Source organism: Schistocerca serialis, chromosome 1 (genome assembly GCF_023864345.2).
Source record: "Schistocerca serialis cubense isolate TAMUIC-IGC-003099 chromosome 1, iqSchSeri2.2, whole genome shotgun sequence".
Lineage (NCBI taxonomy): Eukaryota > Metazoa > Arthropoda > Insecta > Orthoptera > Acrididae > Schistocerca > Schistocerca serialis.
The window spans coordinates 89,221,916-89,237,200 of record NC_064638.1 but is presented as its reverse complement, the minus strand read 5'-3'; the positions used below and the strand labels follow the sequence as shown (position 1 = coordinate 89,237,200).

Below are 15,285 nucleotides of genomic sequence, written 5' to 3'. Positions count from 1 at the left end.
AATGCACATTTACTGTAGATTAATAATGGATTTGATTAATTATATTTAAAGTTATGAGTAACACACAATGCATCTCCATCATACCCTCACACCTAGCCACCCTTCTGGCCTTAATCTCCATTAACAATCTTCCCTTCCACCATTTTTGTCAATGGTAGTTTTTCCATTTCTTTAATTCATATCAGATGCAACAAATTAAGAATTTTCTCAAACAGGAAATAAAAATTAGGGAAACAAAACAAATATGTAAATTTACAGTACTTACAACATTTACAATGAACAACAGAAAAAAATAGGCCATGAGCTATGTAAAAAACAGATTATTTAGGCTACTTTAGAAGAGATGTAGACAAGAGAATGGTATTAGCAGTTGTGGATACGGAACTCCATGGCTGCACACACAAATGTGTATCATTGTAAGAGCTTTACTATGGATTTCCTGTCTGTAATCTGTTAAGAGACTTCCTGACTTCCCAGTTTTTGAGATGGTTTGGGGCTAGTTCTTTTGATAGTTTACATTATCTCCACTTTAAACTGAGCTTAGTGCTCATAACCCTCAGTTGCTCAGAGGAAGCTACTTCTTGATTTTAGCCTTAAGGTAACTGGTTGAACACCATACAGCAAGTATTGTTCAGAAATGAATTATTTAATCCTCTCTCAGTACGCAGTTACCTCTCACTCAATTTTTCAATGACTGAATTTCATTATTATTGCTATAACTTTGTTACTTTTCATCTTCATCTTTCTCTCTCTCTCATTTTGGTTTTTCCCTATTTCCTTTTCTGCTTTCTTTCTAGTACATTGTCGCACTTCTCATTTCTGTTCATTTTAATCTGTGTTTACTTCTCACTCTATCCTATCATCTCCAGATTGAAGCTGGCACACTACTTTACCATCTAATACCTTTGACCTCCTACTCTCTCTAATGCCTCTTCCTCCATCTTTCCCTCCTTTTTAAGCTCCCCCAACCTATCACTCTTTTCCAGCTGAGGGAGGAACTTCTTTTCCAAACTTAGATGCAGCTTTCCCTACTTTTAAGTGTGTCACTTGACAGTACATGGAACTTGATCTCCTGAAAAAAGGTACTGCAGACAATTCTGTCTCCTTATAGTTTTACAACTTCCAAATAATATTTTTCATGCCTGACAGTAATTTCTTTGTACAAAACTGTAGCCCATGGGAACTTCACTTTCAAAATAAATGCTAATAAAAACGTTGGCATTCATTTCTGCAGTTACATTTGACTTGTATACTATTATTGTTTCAGTCTAAAGGTTACTAGAGCTACCTATACTGTGTGCATATTGTCTCCGAAATAGAAATAGTGTGTCTGATCTTCTTTGGGTAAAATAGTTTTAGGCACAGAAGATAAGGATGAACAGAATGGTGAACTCTGCATTGCCTCGAAGGACCAAATTCATGCACTATTTCTAAGTTACATACCATGAAATAGAAAAATTAAAGCAGAAGACACTACTTTAGATGCATCGATATACTCATATTCTAATTACACTTTAGTAGTCAATCATTTTTATTTTTATTTATTTATTTTTTGCTATGATCTGAACAGATTTTTCAGAGATTGCTACCAGTCAGCAACTTTTGTTGACTTACTTAACAATTTACATCAAAACATGTTGCTTTATTAAATAATTTAGTAAATCAACAAAAATTTGTGAGCGGTGGTGGTCTTTCAATAACGTTTTCATATTTTTGAAATAGTCACAGTCAATTTTCAGTCTATATGGCTTTCAATTGTTATGATTTATTAAGTTGAAATGTCTTTAAAATGTGAATAAGCACAGATTTTAGAATGACTACAGTAGGGATCAACTTTGTGTTCATATTAAGGCATTCCTACACATATCTAGGACTATCGTGGTACAAAATGAAAAGTGGAAATTGTAATCAAAATTGAAGTCAAAGAAGAATTTTACTAAACATACATGTTGTGGATTATTATTACACTAAATTATGAGGTAGAATGATCCTTTCAACCCCAATCATTTTGATCTACAGAATATGAGAGCAAAATAATTTATAGTAGGTTTCATCTATGCACTAACAAATGTCTAGCCAAGACAACACTGCACAGCATCTTCCAGATATATCCCATGCACTATCAGGAATAAGAGTCTATCAAATATTCTTGTTATCATTAAAACAGACCTACAAAATAATGGTAGAATAAACAACAGCTGCTGGCAGAAACATGCATTAGCACACTTACCAAACAAGGCAGCACCATAGCCTACATCCTGCACTCCCATTCTGTATGAACATGTAGGCACCATTATTTCTTGTACTATTTCCGTCTGGAGAAAAAATTTCCAAACCGGACCACTACTTGGAAGCAGAGCTTGTATAACAGTGTCATCACCTGGCCTCAATATATGCATAGTTGTATGCAATGATTTGTGATCATGAGCCGAGAAAATTATTTCTGGCTTTAGCTTTTTAACAACCTATACAACAACAAAAAAAGGGATAAGCTATTTGCGAAACAGTCAAGGCATGAATAATTTACACCTGATAGCTCAAAAGTCCATCACAATATGGTTAGTAAAAACATCTGTGTCATACATTACAGCTTCTTGCCCAAAGTGTAGTGGGAGAAACTACCACCACAGTCCGAAGATTTTAAACCACAGTTAAAGAGTTGAAACATTTATAAGTACCTAACAAACATATTTATTTTTTATGTTATAAACAGAATTAATATTTGCTGTTTTCTAATTCATATACTAGGGGTATTGGAGGACACACTGTTACTATCATTGTATCGAAACATTTACTACGCCTGCTCTGTAGCTAAGTAAACAGGCGCAATCAACAGCTAGCAGGCAAAATAATTAGCCTTTTTTAGGGACTGAAACCCATGAAGTCAAGATCGCACATAAAATCTTCTTTATTTGGATTGATTACTACTTTTGGCTAACGATCTATCCGTCTTCAGATCAAAGATATGAAACCAATTTTTCCTCACATCAGCGAAATACAACAGCTTACAACACAATGATCTTGCATCCTCCTACCGTCACTTGACAACGCCACGTTGTAATATGCCAGAGCATCAGCAGAAGAAAGTTACAGACTGCTGCTTTTTATAGAAAATAAGACCGGTCCTATCACACTTTCCTGAATCACTCCTGATGATATCCTTGTCTCTGATGAACACTTGCCATTGAGGGCAACATATTGGGTCCTGTTACTTAAGATGTTTTCGAGCCACTCACATTCCTAGGAACCTATTCCAAATGCTTGTACCTTCGTTAATAGTCAGCAGTGTGGAAACATTTCAAATGCTTCATGGAAATCTAGGAAAATTGGCTCCGCCTGTTGCCCTTCATCCATGGTTCACAAGATCTCATATGAGGAAAGGGCAAGCTGAGATTCATACAAGTGATGCTTTCTACAACCTTTCTGATCCGTGGAGAGAAGATTGTTGGTCTCGAGGAAATTTTTTATATTTGAACTGAGAATTTGTTCAAGGTTTCTGCAGCAAACCAATGTGAAATATATTGGTCTGTAATTTTGCAGGTCTGTTTCTTTACCCTTCTTATATACGGAAGTCACCTGCGCCTTTTTCCAGTCCCTTCGGACTTTGCCCTGAGTGAGAAATTCACAAGAAATGCAAGTTAAGTGTGGAACTAATGCTGTAGAGTACTGTTTGTAAAAGTGAACTGGGATTCCATCTAGACCTGCCGACTTACTTGCTTTAATTTTTTCAGTTGTTTCTGTACACCAGATATGTTTATTACTATGTTCTCCATATAGGAGCCTGTGCAATAGTCAAATGACAGTATGTATGTACGATTCTCTTGCATGAACTTATCTTAGATATGTAATTTAAAAATTTGGCTTTATTTTTGCTATCTTCTACTGCCACACCAGACTGGTCAATAAGTAACTGGGTAGAAGCCTTATACACCCACAGTGATTTTAAATAGGAGCAGAATTTGTTTGGGTTCTTGGCAAGGTTTTTCCTAAGGTATGACAGTGGCAGTAGTTGTAAGCTTCTCGCATTTATCTTTTTACAGATGCATGAATTTCTATTAACTTTTGCCAGCTGTCATTTTTTCATTCTCTTTTGAACCAAGAGTGCAACGGCCTTTGCTTCCTCAGCATTTTTTAAATTATGTTGTTAAACCATGGTGGGTCTTTTCCATTCTTAATCCACTTACTTGGTACATACTTTTCCTGAGTATAATTTTCAATCAGTTTAACTTTTGCCCATAATTCCTCTGTGTCCATTGTAATGGAAACAAATGGTTTCAACTCATTGTCTATGTTGGTATTAACAGTACTCTATCTGATCTTTCAAGCAGAAATAGTCTCCTAGCCTTCTTGATTAATTTATTAACTTTAGTAATTAATCTCGCTACAGTGACATCCTGGTCAACAATCCCTGCCTCCATACTGATGCCGTTGATTAAGTCAGGCCTGTTTGTAGCTACAGTTGAACTAGCAGCTCAAGACAGCTTTTGGAAAAGTGTTCAAATGATCTTTGAAAGACTGTTCGTACCCCTGCAATGAATCCATACATGTTCCAGTTTATACTTGGTAGATTAATGTCGTCAATGGCTCTAAAACCATCATAGCAGAATTGGGTGGCTGCTCAAAACATCCAACAATTAACTCGATTTCACCTACACCTGTTACACGCAACCGTATAACATCCCTCAATTAGAACTTAGTAGACAGAAGGTTTTTGTCAATTGCAATGAACACACTCCCTACTATGGTGCCTAAAGTACAGGGTGATCAAAAAGTCAGTATAAATTTGAAAACTGAATAAATCGCGGGATAATGTAGATGGAGAGGTACAAAGTGACACACATGCTTGGAATGACATGGGGTTTTATTAGAATAAAAAAAATACAAAAGTTCAAAAAATGTCCAACAGATGGCGCCATCATCTGATCAGAATAGCAATAATTAGCATAACAAAGTAAGACAAAGCAGAGATGATGTTCTTTACAGGAAATGCTCAATATGTGCACCATCATTCCTCAACAATAGCTGTAGTCGAGGAATAATGTTGTGAACAGCACCGTGAAGCATGTCCGGAGTTATGGTGAGGCATTGGCGTCGGATGTTGTCTTTCAGCATCCCTAGAGATGTCGGTCGATCACGATACACTTGCGACTTCAGGTAGCCCCAAAGCCAATAATCGCACAGACTAAGGTCTGGGGACCTGGGAGGCCAAGCATGACGAAGTGGCGGCTGAGCACACAATCATCACCAAATGACGCGCATCTGTCGGACATTTTGTGAACTTTGTATTTATTTTTTATTTGTTTTTTTTTTTCGGTTCTAATAAAACCCCATGTCTTTCCAAGCATGTGTGTCAATTTTTATGTCTCTATCTACATTATTCCGTGGTTTATTAAGTTTTCAAATTTATACTGACTTTTTGATCACCCAGTATCTTTTCAACATATGTTCCATGCATCGCTAAGTATCTCAGAACTTTCTACTTTGGGTTTCAGCCAACTCTCGGTCCTGAGAAGAATTTGAGTGCATCAACTTTCCTGGAGGGCAGTAAATTCAGAAATTTTGTTACCAATACTTTGACAGTATACTGATAAAATATTGACAGAATGTGCCTTTACTTAGAATGCAGTCTGACTTTCCTATATGCCAGTTGTCTGGCAAGTGTTCATCAGTGAACCTGAACCTACCACTTACAGTAAAAACCCCGTGTGCACTCCACAAGTACTGCGTAGCTGCTTCCTTTTGTAGTGCACCCCTGACCTATCAAGAATTCAATGTGATCAATGATCAATGTGACCATAGATGTTAACTGATTCAATCTTTACGAGTGCTAATTGCTAGTAGTATATATTATGTACTTAGAAGTTTTAGATGCCTATGGAAGTTCAGAGATATAAATAAGTGCACTAGCAATTTAATTATAGAATGAATTACAGTTCAATATTTACCAATAGCTGAAGTATCAGCATACTCACACCTGTTCAATCCAAAATAAGTACTGCACATACAATATTGAGATACATGAATATTATTATTATTGCCTTGTCTGAGGAAGACAAGTTACAATGGCTTCCACCTTCAACCGATATGAAGTTAGACTTCAGGTAATGCCACCACCTACATGCAGACAACAACTATGACTAAATCTCACCAATGCATTCTATGAATTGTGTAAAATTCAATTACTATAAATTGTATAAAGCTCAATTATGTAAGGTTTTTCCCATAAGAGTAGGAATGCCAACCATATGACATTATGGTACAAAGTCAGTTACAAATACACATATTTCTGTAAGAGGGTGATGGGCAATGGTAAATTGAAGGTATAAGATTATGATAAAATTCCAAGAATCTAAGTTCTGCACCTTTGTGCGTGCACTTTGTAAGCATCTAGCCACAGACCTAGCTGCAGTTTTTATTATTTTTTTCTTTTATAGCGTCTCTTTATATTACTTACATTGTCATACATTTTGTACATTTTCATTTTAATAAATTGAATCTGTTGTTGTTACCTATACTGGCACTAAGACATGAAAAGTGCCTTACGTTGTATCCACCTCTGTTGTGATTCACAATGCTGCATATGATTGAAGCTCCTTATGACAAGATTTGCTATTAAGACATGTAGCATAAGAAGTTTTAAAAAATGGCCTTCCTTCATCATGTGGACTGTCACACATTTTACATCCTTTTCAGTTTAATAACTGTGTAATCTGTTGTTATTACCATTACCATCACAATGACAGAAAAACTGTCGGTCATTCGTTCAACCTCAATTGTGGACCATAGTGTTGCGTATTGGTGATGTTCCCTATAATTTTGTTTGCTGTGTAGACAACTATTAAAATCAAAAATATTTTGTAACAACCGAAATAAAATGTTCAAACGTACCTACGTTCTGTGTTTTAATTTAAAAAACCTACCTGTTACTAACTGTTCATCTAAAATTGTGAGCCATATGTTTGTGACTATTACAGCGCCATCTATCACAAAGCGAAAAAAGTGGTCCAACTAAAACATTCATATTTCTTTACGTACTACACGAATATGTAATAAAAAATGGGGGTTCCTATTTAAACAAATGCAGTTGATATCAGTTTGACCTATGGCAGCGCCATCTAGCGGGTCAACCATAGCACCATCTGGTTGCCCCCTTCAAGCTAGACGAGTTTCATTCTTTGTAGTTTTTTTTGTTTGATGCTTACTTCATGAGATATTTGGCCCAGTCACTATCAATGGACCACCCTGTATGTAATTTTAAACAATGGTTGTATAAACAACAATGTGCTGCTTTGTTTTCTTCATCGCAGGCAATTTTAAGAGGAAAGAAGAATGCTGTCTGTGTTTATGGCTTACTGACTTACAATTAGAATACTACTTTGGAATCTGAATCATTTGGAACTTTACAATCTTACTTATTCACAGATGAGAAATACTGTCACTGAAGCTACTACCCTCACAGGTCCAGCAGCTGGAGAGGTCTCTCCTGTACCCCTTATATTAATGATCCCAACCGATTTACTCGACGTTTCATTTGCAGTAACAATAAACAAGGCTCAAGGTCAGAGAGAGAGGGAAAGAGGAGATGGGCAGAGTGGAGGAGGCAGAGAAAACAGACAGAGAGGAAGGGATGAGGAGATGGACAGAGAGAGGGATGAGGAGAAGATGGAGAGAGATTGGGAGGGGGGAAGCGATAGACAGTGAGAGAGGGAGGGTAGGGGAGGTGGTGGTGGAGGAGGAGGAGGAGGAGGAGGAGATGGGGGAAGACAAGTAGATGGACAAATAGAGGGGGAGGAGAAGATGGAGAAACAGAGGGGGCAGCAAAAGGAGATTAGGGCTTATTTCCATACACATCCAACAATTTGTTTTCTCTGTTTTAACATGGACATAGCTGTGATGGATGTCTGTACAAAACAGATCTCAGCTCATCTGAACTGGATATATAAAATTTGTCAACACTGTAAATTCCCCCCCCCCCCCCTTCCACCAAGCACAGTCCTTGTGTCATTTAAACAAGTTCCAAAACTATGACTAGTCTTAAAAATCAATTACGTCACTGGCAAACCACAGTTTTTATTTCTTCACCAGAACTTTAATTGCCTTTCCAAATTTCTCCTCGCGTCCATTTATCACCTGCTCAATGTACAGATTAAATAACATCCTGGATATGCTACAGCCCTATATCACTGCCTTCTCAACTACTGGTTCCCATTCATGTCACATACTGCAGTTTAGCTTCTGTACAAGTTGTAAATAACCTTTCACTTCCTGTATTTTATCCTGCTACCTAAAGAATTTCACAGAATACATTCAGTCATCATTACCAAAAGCTGCCTTTAAATCTATAAATGTTATAAACACAGATTTGCCTTACCTTCTATCTTAAGTTTTAGGGTCAGTATTGCCTAGTGTGTTCGCATACAGCAGAGTCCCACTAATCCGCACCCCGGTAATCCGAAAATGAAAAATGTTAATCTAAGAATGGAAAACTGTGTGGTAAACTGCTGTACATACACACTATTTTGATTTACACAGTACAGTAAACGGGTATTTGAAAAATTGGCAAAAAACATTGGGTTTAAATAGTGCATAACAACGAAAGAAAAGCTGTCAAACTTACTAAAATACAGTGGACATTTTATCCCTACTTTTTAGATGACAAAAACTCAAGTCATTGCTTTTTGGCACAATGAAGACAGTCTGTTATGTGACGCATAGTTGTGTCACCGTCTCATAAACATCAAATCAGCACGTGTAACAGTGGGCTGTTGCTCCAAATAACGCAGTGTGAGGTCAAGGGCTTCTGCTGCGTCACTCTGTGGCACCACATCTCCTTTGTCGCCTTCAGTCTCATTGTCACTTCCGTCACAACAGTCCACTTCTTCCTGGACTTGAGTCACAGCAACAACTAAATCAGCATCAGTAAGGTTCTCCACACATACCCCATCCATTGCCATCCACTCATCTACATCTCCTTCTAGTCTTCTACACATCCAGGGATTGTTTGTACATTTGTAGTAGATTTTCCTCCTCATTTTCAACTAGGTTGTTCTGAAATTCGAGAGATGTCTACCGTTTTCTCCACAATTTTCTCTGAGTATTTTCTGAAATATTCTGCCAAGTCTCAGTGGCCCAATAAACAACATCCTTCACATTTTTTTTTTATTTTTTCCACTAAAGGAATGCCATCATCTTGTGAGCCATGCTGCAGCTCGGGTTGGTGCTGTTTGTAGGTCTCCGCCCTCTGTTGGGGGCCAGATGATATCGTTTGGTTGGCATAGTTTGGGGCGACGTCGTCATTTTGCCAGATCATGTGAGTGGGCCAGTTTGGTTGGGGACTCGGGGAGCCAGGTCCACGCAGTGCCAGAACACGCTGGGACTGCCAGCGGCAAGCATAGACTGCCAGATGGAAGGGCTGTGGTCACAAGGGTGCACGACTTCGTCGTAGACCAGATGCGACTTCGTCGTAAACCAGATGCACCAAGCTTTAAGATGAGTGCATTTCAATCCAAGTAGACAAACCTCCACCATTGTGATATATTGTGATTCTCCAGTGACTTGGGTTCGTGTTGCTGCTCGTAGTGTCGCCGAGGCGAAGAGCAGTGAGTAGAGTGCGTGGAAAAGGGACATCTGATTAGCTTTCCTCGACTTCCTATTACTATTTACTGCGATCAACTTGTTACAATTTGTTAAGTTCAGCCAACGGTAATTTTTCTTGCCTGGTGGCCACTAATGCCCCAGTTACCTGCCCTGGGGGTTAGTGTATGTAACAGCAGTGCATGTTTCCTTGCCTTGCCTCTGCCATCCGGTAAGGCGTGTAGTTTTGACAACTTTCTTGATTGCAGGCCGGTTGGTGATTCTACTACTCTGGTGTTAGTGATTCCTTTCTCGTTCTGGGCGCTCTAAACACAGTATTCTGAGGATGTAGTGCAGACCACCGGTTCCAGCTTTGGTGTATTGTTCCATCGTTGCATTCGATTTATCAGATGTCAGGTAGCTTCAGCAAGATTATCATTAGTCATTTGTAAGACTACTTCTAGTCTGAGTTACCATCTTGTGAACTGAATGCAACTCTTGGCTGCATTTCTCATCATTCGCTTAAGTGTTACTTGCTGGACCTTCTCAGAGGTCGATTCCTGGAGCACCGTCTGTGGCCCCTTGGTTCTTGTAATACGTGTTTTCTAAAAGGAGGTCTGATGGCCAGTAGTTCGGTGTAACCCTCCTTCAATCCACGCCTTCTGTGCATATAATCTGCCTCCGTACCCTTTAAGGGACTTATGTACTGGTCCTTGTGTTTTATTACTGTATTATTTATTATAATACCTTGTAATGCCTACATTAAAGGTTACATATGTCTAGTTAATAGTTCTGGTCGCCTTCTGGTATAAACCTAGCAGTGTAGTGTTCAGTGGATGTTAAGGGGTGGGTTACAAAGTTTACCATCATCTTATTTCACCTGTTTGCTATTGTATTTCACCCCTTTGCTGTTGTATTTTCTGTTCTACAGCAGGTTTCCAATTTTTTTATATTATTGCCGTTCCTGGCGTGTAAGCACTTCCACTGTGATTGTGGTCATTTGCCTTAAAGTTCTAATTGGTATTTGTATTTTTGCAGTAAACCTTAAAATCTTATTTACTGCCATTCCTGGCTTTTTAATTTATTGCCATTCTTTGCATGTAAGGCCTTCAGCCGTGACTGTGGTCACTTTACTTAAAATTCTAATTTGGTATTTGTATTTACGCAGTAAGCCTTTACAACCTTATTTCCTACCATTCTTGGCGTCTGATGCCTTCTGCTGTGTTTATGACGACTTGACTTTAATATTTCAATACCTGTAATTTGTAAGTTGCAGCGAGTTTTAAACAATTCTTAATTTATTGCAATTCCTGGCGTGTAAGGCCTTCTGCCCATATCGCAGTGGCTTGCTTTTAAAACATTATCTGCTGTACCTGTATTTAATGGTGAGTTGCTAAATTGTAACTCACTGAAAACACTATTATTCACAGTTGTTTATTCCTTCATTGATAACGTATGGTATTTTTATTTATTGTTGAGTCTGGAATTACTGGTATAAAATAAATTGTGTGTCACTGTAAAAGGCAACCAACAGTAACTGATTACTGCCCCGTCCACAATCGTAACTGAATCCTGCCTTCCCTCGACTACTAGGTTTCAACTGGCAGCATAGTGTGGTTATGGCTGTAATATCACCATGTCAGTTACTGTTGGTTTGATTTGTTAAAGTCTGTTAGTGTTGTACAATTTCTGCCTTTGGTATTGTGTTCTGTTTTAGGTGATCAACTCTGTAATGGCGGTAAGGCAGTCCCTGGGATCGGCGTATTGAGGAAGGTCCACCTCACTTACTAGCTGGCGGTAAGACGCCAGCCTATTGAGGGTAGTGTTCCAGAGTTAGCAGCCTGTTTGCGTGCTACCGTTCTTCAGCCGGTTGTCACACTGGATGTTGAGGGTGAGACAAAGGCAGCCATTGGGTTTTTGTTTAAAGCTGTTAGGAGTCTTGAGGACAACATTGGCTTTTTAGAGGGCACTCTACCTAGTGGCAGTCAGTCAGACAGGGTGCGGGCACAGTTGATAAATTTAGCCCACTGGATATCTGACTTAATGGCATTAAAATTAGTGGATCGTGATAACAAATCAACCGCTGAATTGAGGTTCTTGGTTAACGAATTGCAGTTTAAGGTCACGTGTTTAGAGCTTGATGGGAAGAGGACAGGGGAGCAGGATTTGTTATCTTCCGGGAGGTGTGCTAGTGAGCCTGGGAATAATGCCCTCCAATGGGTTAGGCGGGGCATTTGCTACATTGCCTAATCCCCTGGTGCATCTGTTTCGAGACATCACAGAATTAACTTTAGATCAACTCGAGCAAACTGAAAGGTTGTTGTGGTTGTTGGTTCATTCTGAGCAACACGCTGATGCATTTGATGTTTCTCATCAGGTAATTTAGTCTCTATTGTATCCTTTAACTAGAGGCGAATTGAGGGCCCTGGTATCCAGGGCCATGGCAGAAGGTTTTCACGGCAGCAGTTGAGGGAGCTTGTGATCAGCAAAAGATTGACCATGGGAGTTCGTAAACAGCTCAAGTGTCGCTATATTTGGCCGATGCAGCAAGATAGGGAGGTGTTGCATCAATATGTGGAAAGAGTTAAGATGGCCTGTTTGGTCTTATAAGGCGACTTGCCAGAATGGGAGTTAGTTGTTGTTGTCCTGAGGGGAATGCGAGCAGCGGATAAGTCACATTTTGTTTTTCGTAGTCGTCCCTCCACTTGGGAAGAACTTTGTGCCACCGCTGTAGCGATATTCGCGTTGCCGCTCTCGGATGATAAACACCGTGAAGTTAAAGTTCAGCCCATGGGCGTCACTGAGGGGAGCTCCGGATTACCAACATCAGCTGAGTCTGCTAAAGGGGAATCGCAGCGTTGTTTCCAGTGCGGTGGAACAGGGCACTTAGTTCACACTTGCATTCAGCCGCGGACACCCAGAGTCAATAAATAACACCCGGCTGGGAAGCGACCCCGGGGTCGAGCCTGGTGTACCCGTGTCACTGCTTGATCATCACCCCCACTGCCTTATATTTGTTCTCGAGTAGGTGGCGAACCTACTTGTGCCCTCTTGGATTCTGGTAGCTCCTTTTCATTCTTGAGTTTGGGATGGTTTCTTAAATTTGGTCATTTTGCGAGACTTAGGCCGGTCCTTTCTTTGGTGCAGAGATGTCAGGTTGCCAACGGGCACGTGTTGCCTCTGCATGGTTGGGTCGAGGGAGTATCTCAGTTGGGGATTTCTTGTGGCCCTTGTCTTTGGCCTTGGTTAAGGAGCTGCTGGTCGATTTGATTTTGGGATGTGATTTTATCGGTAAAACTGGTCTTGTCTTGGATTATTCGGAGTACACCTTTTTCTTTATGTTCACTTCTGGTCAGAAATTTGGGTTCTGTGCGTGTACTAAACGTAAGGTGCATCGAGATGCAGGAATCCTGGCTGTTCATGCTAAGGTTAGTGAGTTTGATCTCACCCATCTTTCTTCCCAGCAGGCCTCTGAACTAGCAGGTTTGTTGGAGAGGTTCCCACAGCTTCTCTGTGATAGACTGGGGTTACTAATGTTCTTGACTACCATATTCGTCTGCCTGACCATATTCCCGTGAGGCAGTCCCCATTGCGTCTCTCACCGCCTAAGATGAAGTTACTAAGGGAAAAGATCTCCAAAATGCTTCAGCAGGGAGTTATTAGGCCTTCTACATCCGCTTATGCCTCCCCTATATTCTTCATCCCTAAGGATCAAGGGTGAGACTTTCGGCCTGTTGCTGGCTACCGTCGCCAAAATAAGAAGGTTCTCCTCGAATTGATTCCTTTACCTGATCTTCGTAACTCTTTTACTTTGTTTGCCAGGGCTAATTGGTTTACTGTGCTCGACCTGAATCAAGCCTATTATCAGGTTCCCTTAACCAAAGAGTGTAAACACGTTACAGCATTTTGTACTGATTGGAATCTGTTGAATAGGGTCCCCTTTGGTTTGGCTACTGGCGCAGCCATCCTTACTCGTTTGCTGGATAATATTCTTGGAGACTTGAAATTAGTCTGTGTTTACAATTACCTGGATGATTTGGTAATTTATAGTCGTTCATTTCAAGAGCATTTGGAACATATCCAGCAAGTTTTTGCTAGGTTGCAGAGCGCTGGTTTGACTGTTAAACCCAATAAGGTGACATTAGCCAGGCAGCAGGTATCCTTCTTAGGTCACCTAGTATCAGGAGAGAGTATTTGCATTGATCAGAAGTGGACTAAGGCCTTGAGAACCCTTCTGCCACCCACTGATAAGCGAGGGATTGCGAAGTTCATAGGGATGGCAAATTATTTTAGGCATTTTGTCCCTAATTTTTCTCAGCTGGTGACCCCTTTAAATGAACTGCGCCGAAAAGGGGTGAGTTTTGAGTGGGGACCTACTAAAGAGGCCATGTATGAGCACATTAAGGCGGCTATAGTCAATCCTCGGATTCTTGGCGTGCCTGATTTTAATAAGAGATTTTTTGTCAAAACCAACGCATCTAATGTGGGAATTTCGGCAGTCCTCCTCCTGGAGTTCGTGGGTCAAAGGCAGCCATTAGCACATGCATCTCGTCAATTAACCAGTGCCGAGCTTAAATATTCTGTTTACGAATGTGAGGCATTGGCCGTCTTGTTCGTGCTGGATAAATGCCGGTTTTATCTCGAACGTAGAGTATTTCAGCTAGAGACTGACAATCAAGCCTTAAGCTGGGTGCTAGCGAGGCCGCGTAAAACCGGCCGTAACGCGAGGTGGGCAGTACACATTTCGGCGTTTCAGTTCGAGGTTAAGTACATTCGAGGCACTGACAATATGCTCGCGGACGTGCTCAGCCATATGTTTACTGAACAACCATCTAGTCAGGGCGCCCAAGAAGCTTGGGAAGGCAACCATAGTTGGGTCATGTTAGGCGGTATTCCTCATTTGTTTAGTGACATTGCCAACCACCAGTACCAGGACCCCACTTGGGGACCCGTTAAGAAATAGATTTCGGCAGGGGAGCGTTTGGATGAATACGTTATCAGGAAAGGCATTTTGTGTAAAAGGGTGGGACGTAGCCAGGAGATTACAATCTGTCTACCAGGCACCCTAGAACGCTCTTTTTTCCATTATTTTCACAACTCATTGATTGGCTGGCATTTAGGAACCTATAAGACCTTGCAGAAGATTAAGGAGCATCTGACTTGGCCATCTATTGACCTAGACGTTAGAGAAATGGTTTCTCAGTGTCAGTTGTGTCGTGTGGCCAAACTGAAAAACGCTCTTCAACATGGGTTCCTTAGTTCTGAGCATGAATCTCGCCCCATGGACAAATTCTATATCAATTACGTGGGACCTTACCTTGCACCAAAGGAGGCCATTGGTATGTATTAGTTATTATTGACGCGTTGTTGAGGTTTACCTTGTTTCTTCCGATTCTTAATGTGACTGCTGCCAACACCATTGCACAATTAACTAAAGTATTTAGTGTTTTTGGATCTCCTAAGCAAATCTTTAGTGATAATGCGCCAGCATCTCTTTCGGCTCCCTTTCAGGCCATCTGTTTTTAAAGTGGTGTTAAGCATGTAATTACCACTCCATATTATCCGCAGGGGTCCTTCGTGGAAAGGGTTAATTGTAACCTTAAACCCGCACTGATTATCTTTCATCAGAAGTCTCCCACTAAGTGGGATTCTAGTCAGCCTTGGCTTAGCTTTGCCTTCAATACCACCAGCTATGAAGCTTTTAAAGGCTGC

The 15,285-nt window shown here is 40.3% G+C and overlaps 1 protein-coding gene across 1 annotated transcript in view; it reads right to left on the bottom strand.

Moving 5' to 3' along the window:
• Positions 1-15,285, bottom strand: part of LOC126462401 (uncharacterized) — a 108,376-nt gene that overhangs the window by 5,894 nt on the left and 87,197 nt on the right. Inside the window, exon 6 of the mRNA XM_050096070.1 lies at positions 2,231-2,465. Coding sequence (XP_049952027.1) covers positions 2,231-2,465 — 235 coding nt within the window. The remainder of the gene's footprint in view (positions 1-2,230; positions 2,466-15,285) is intronic.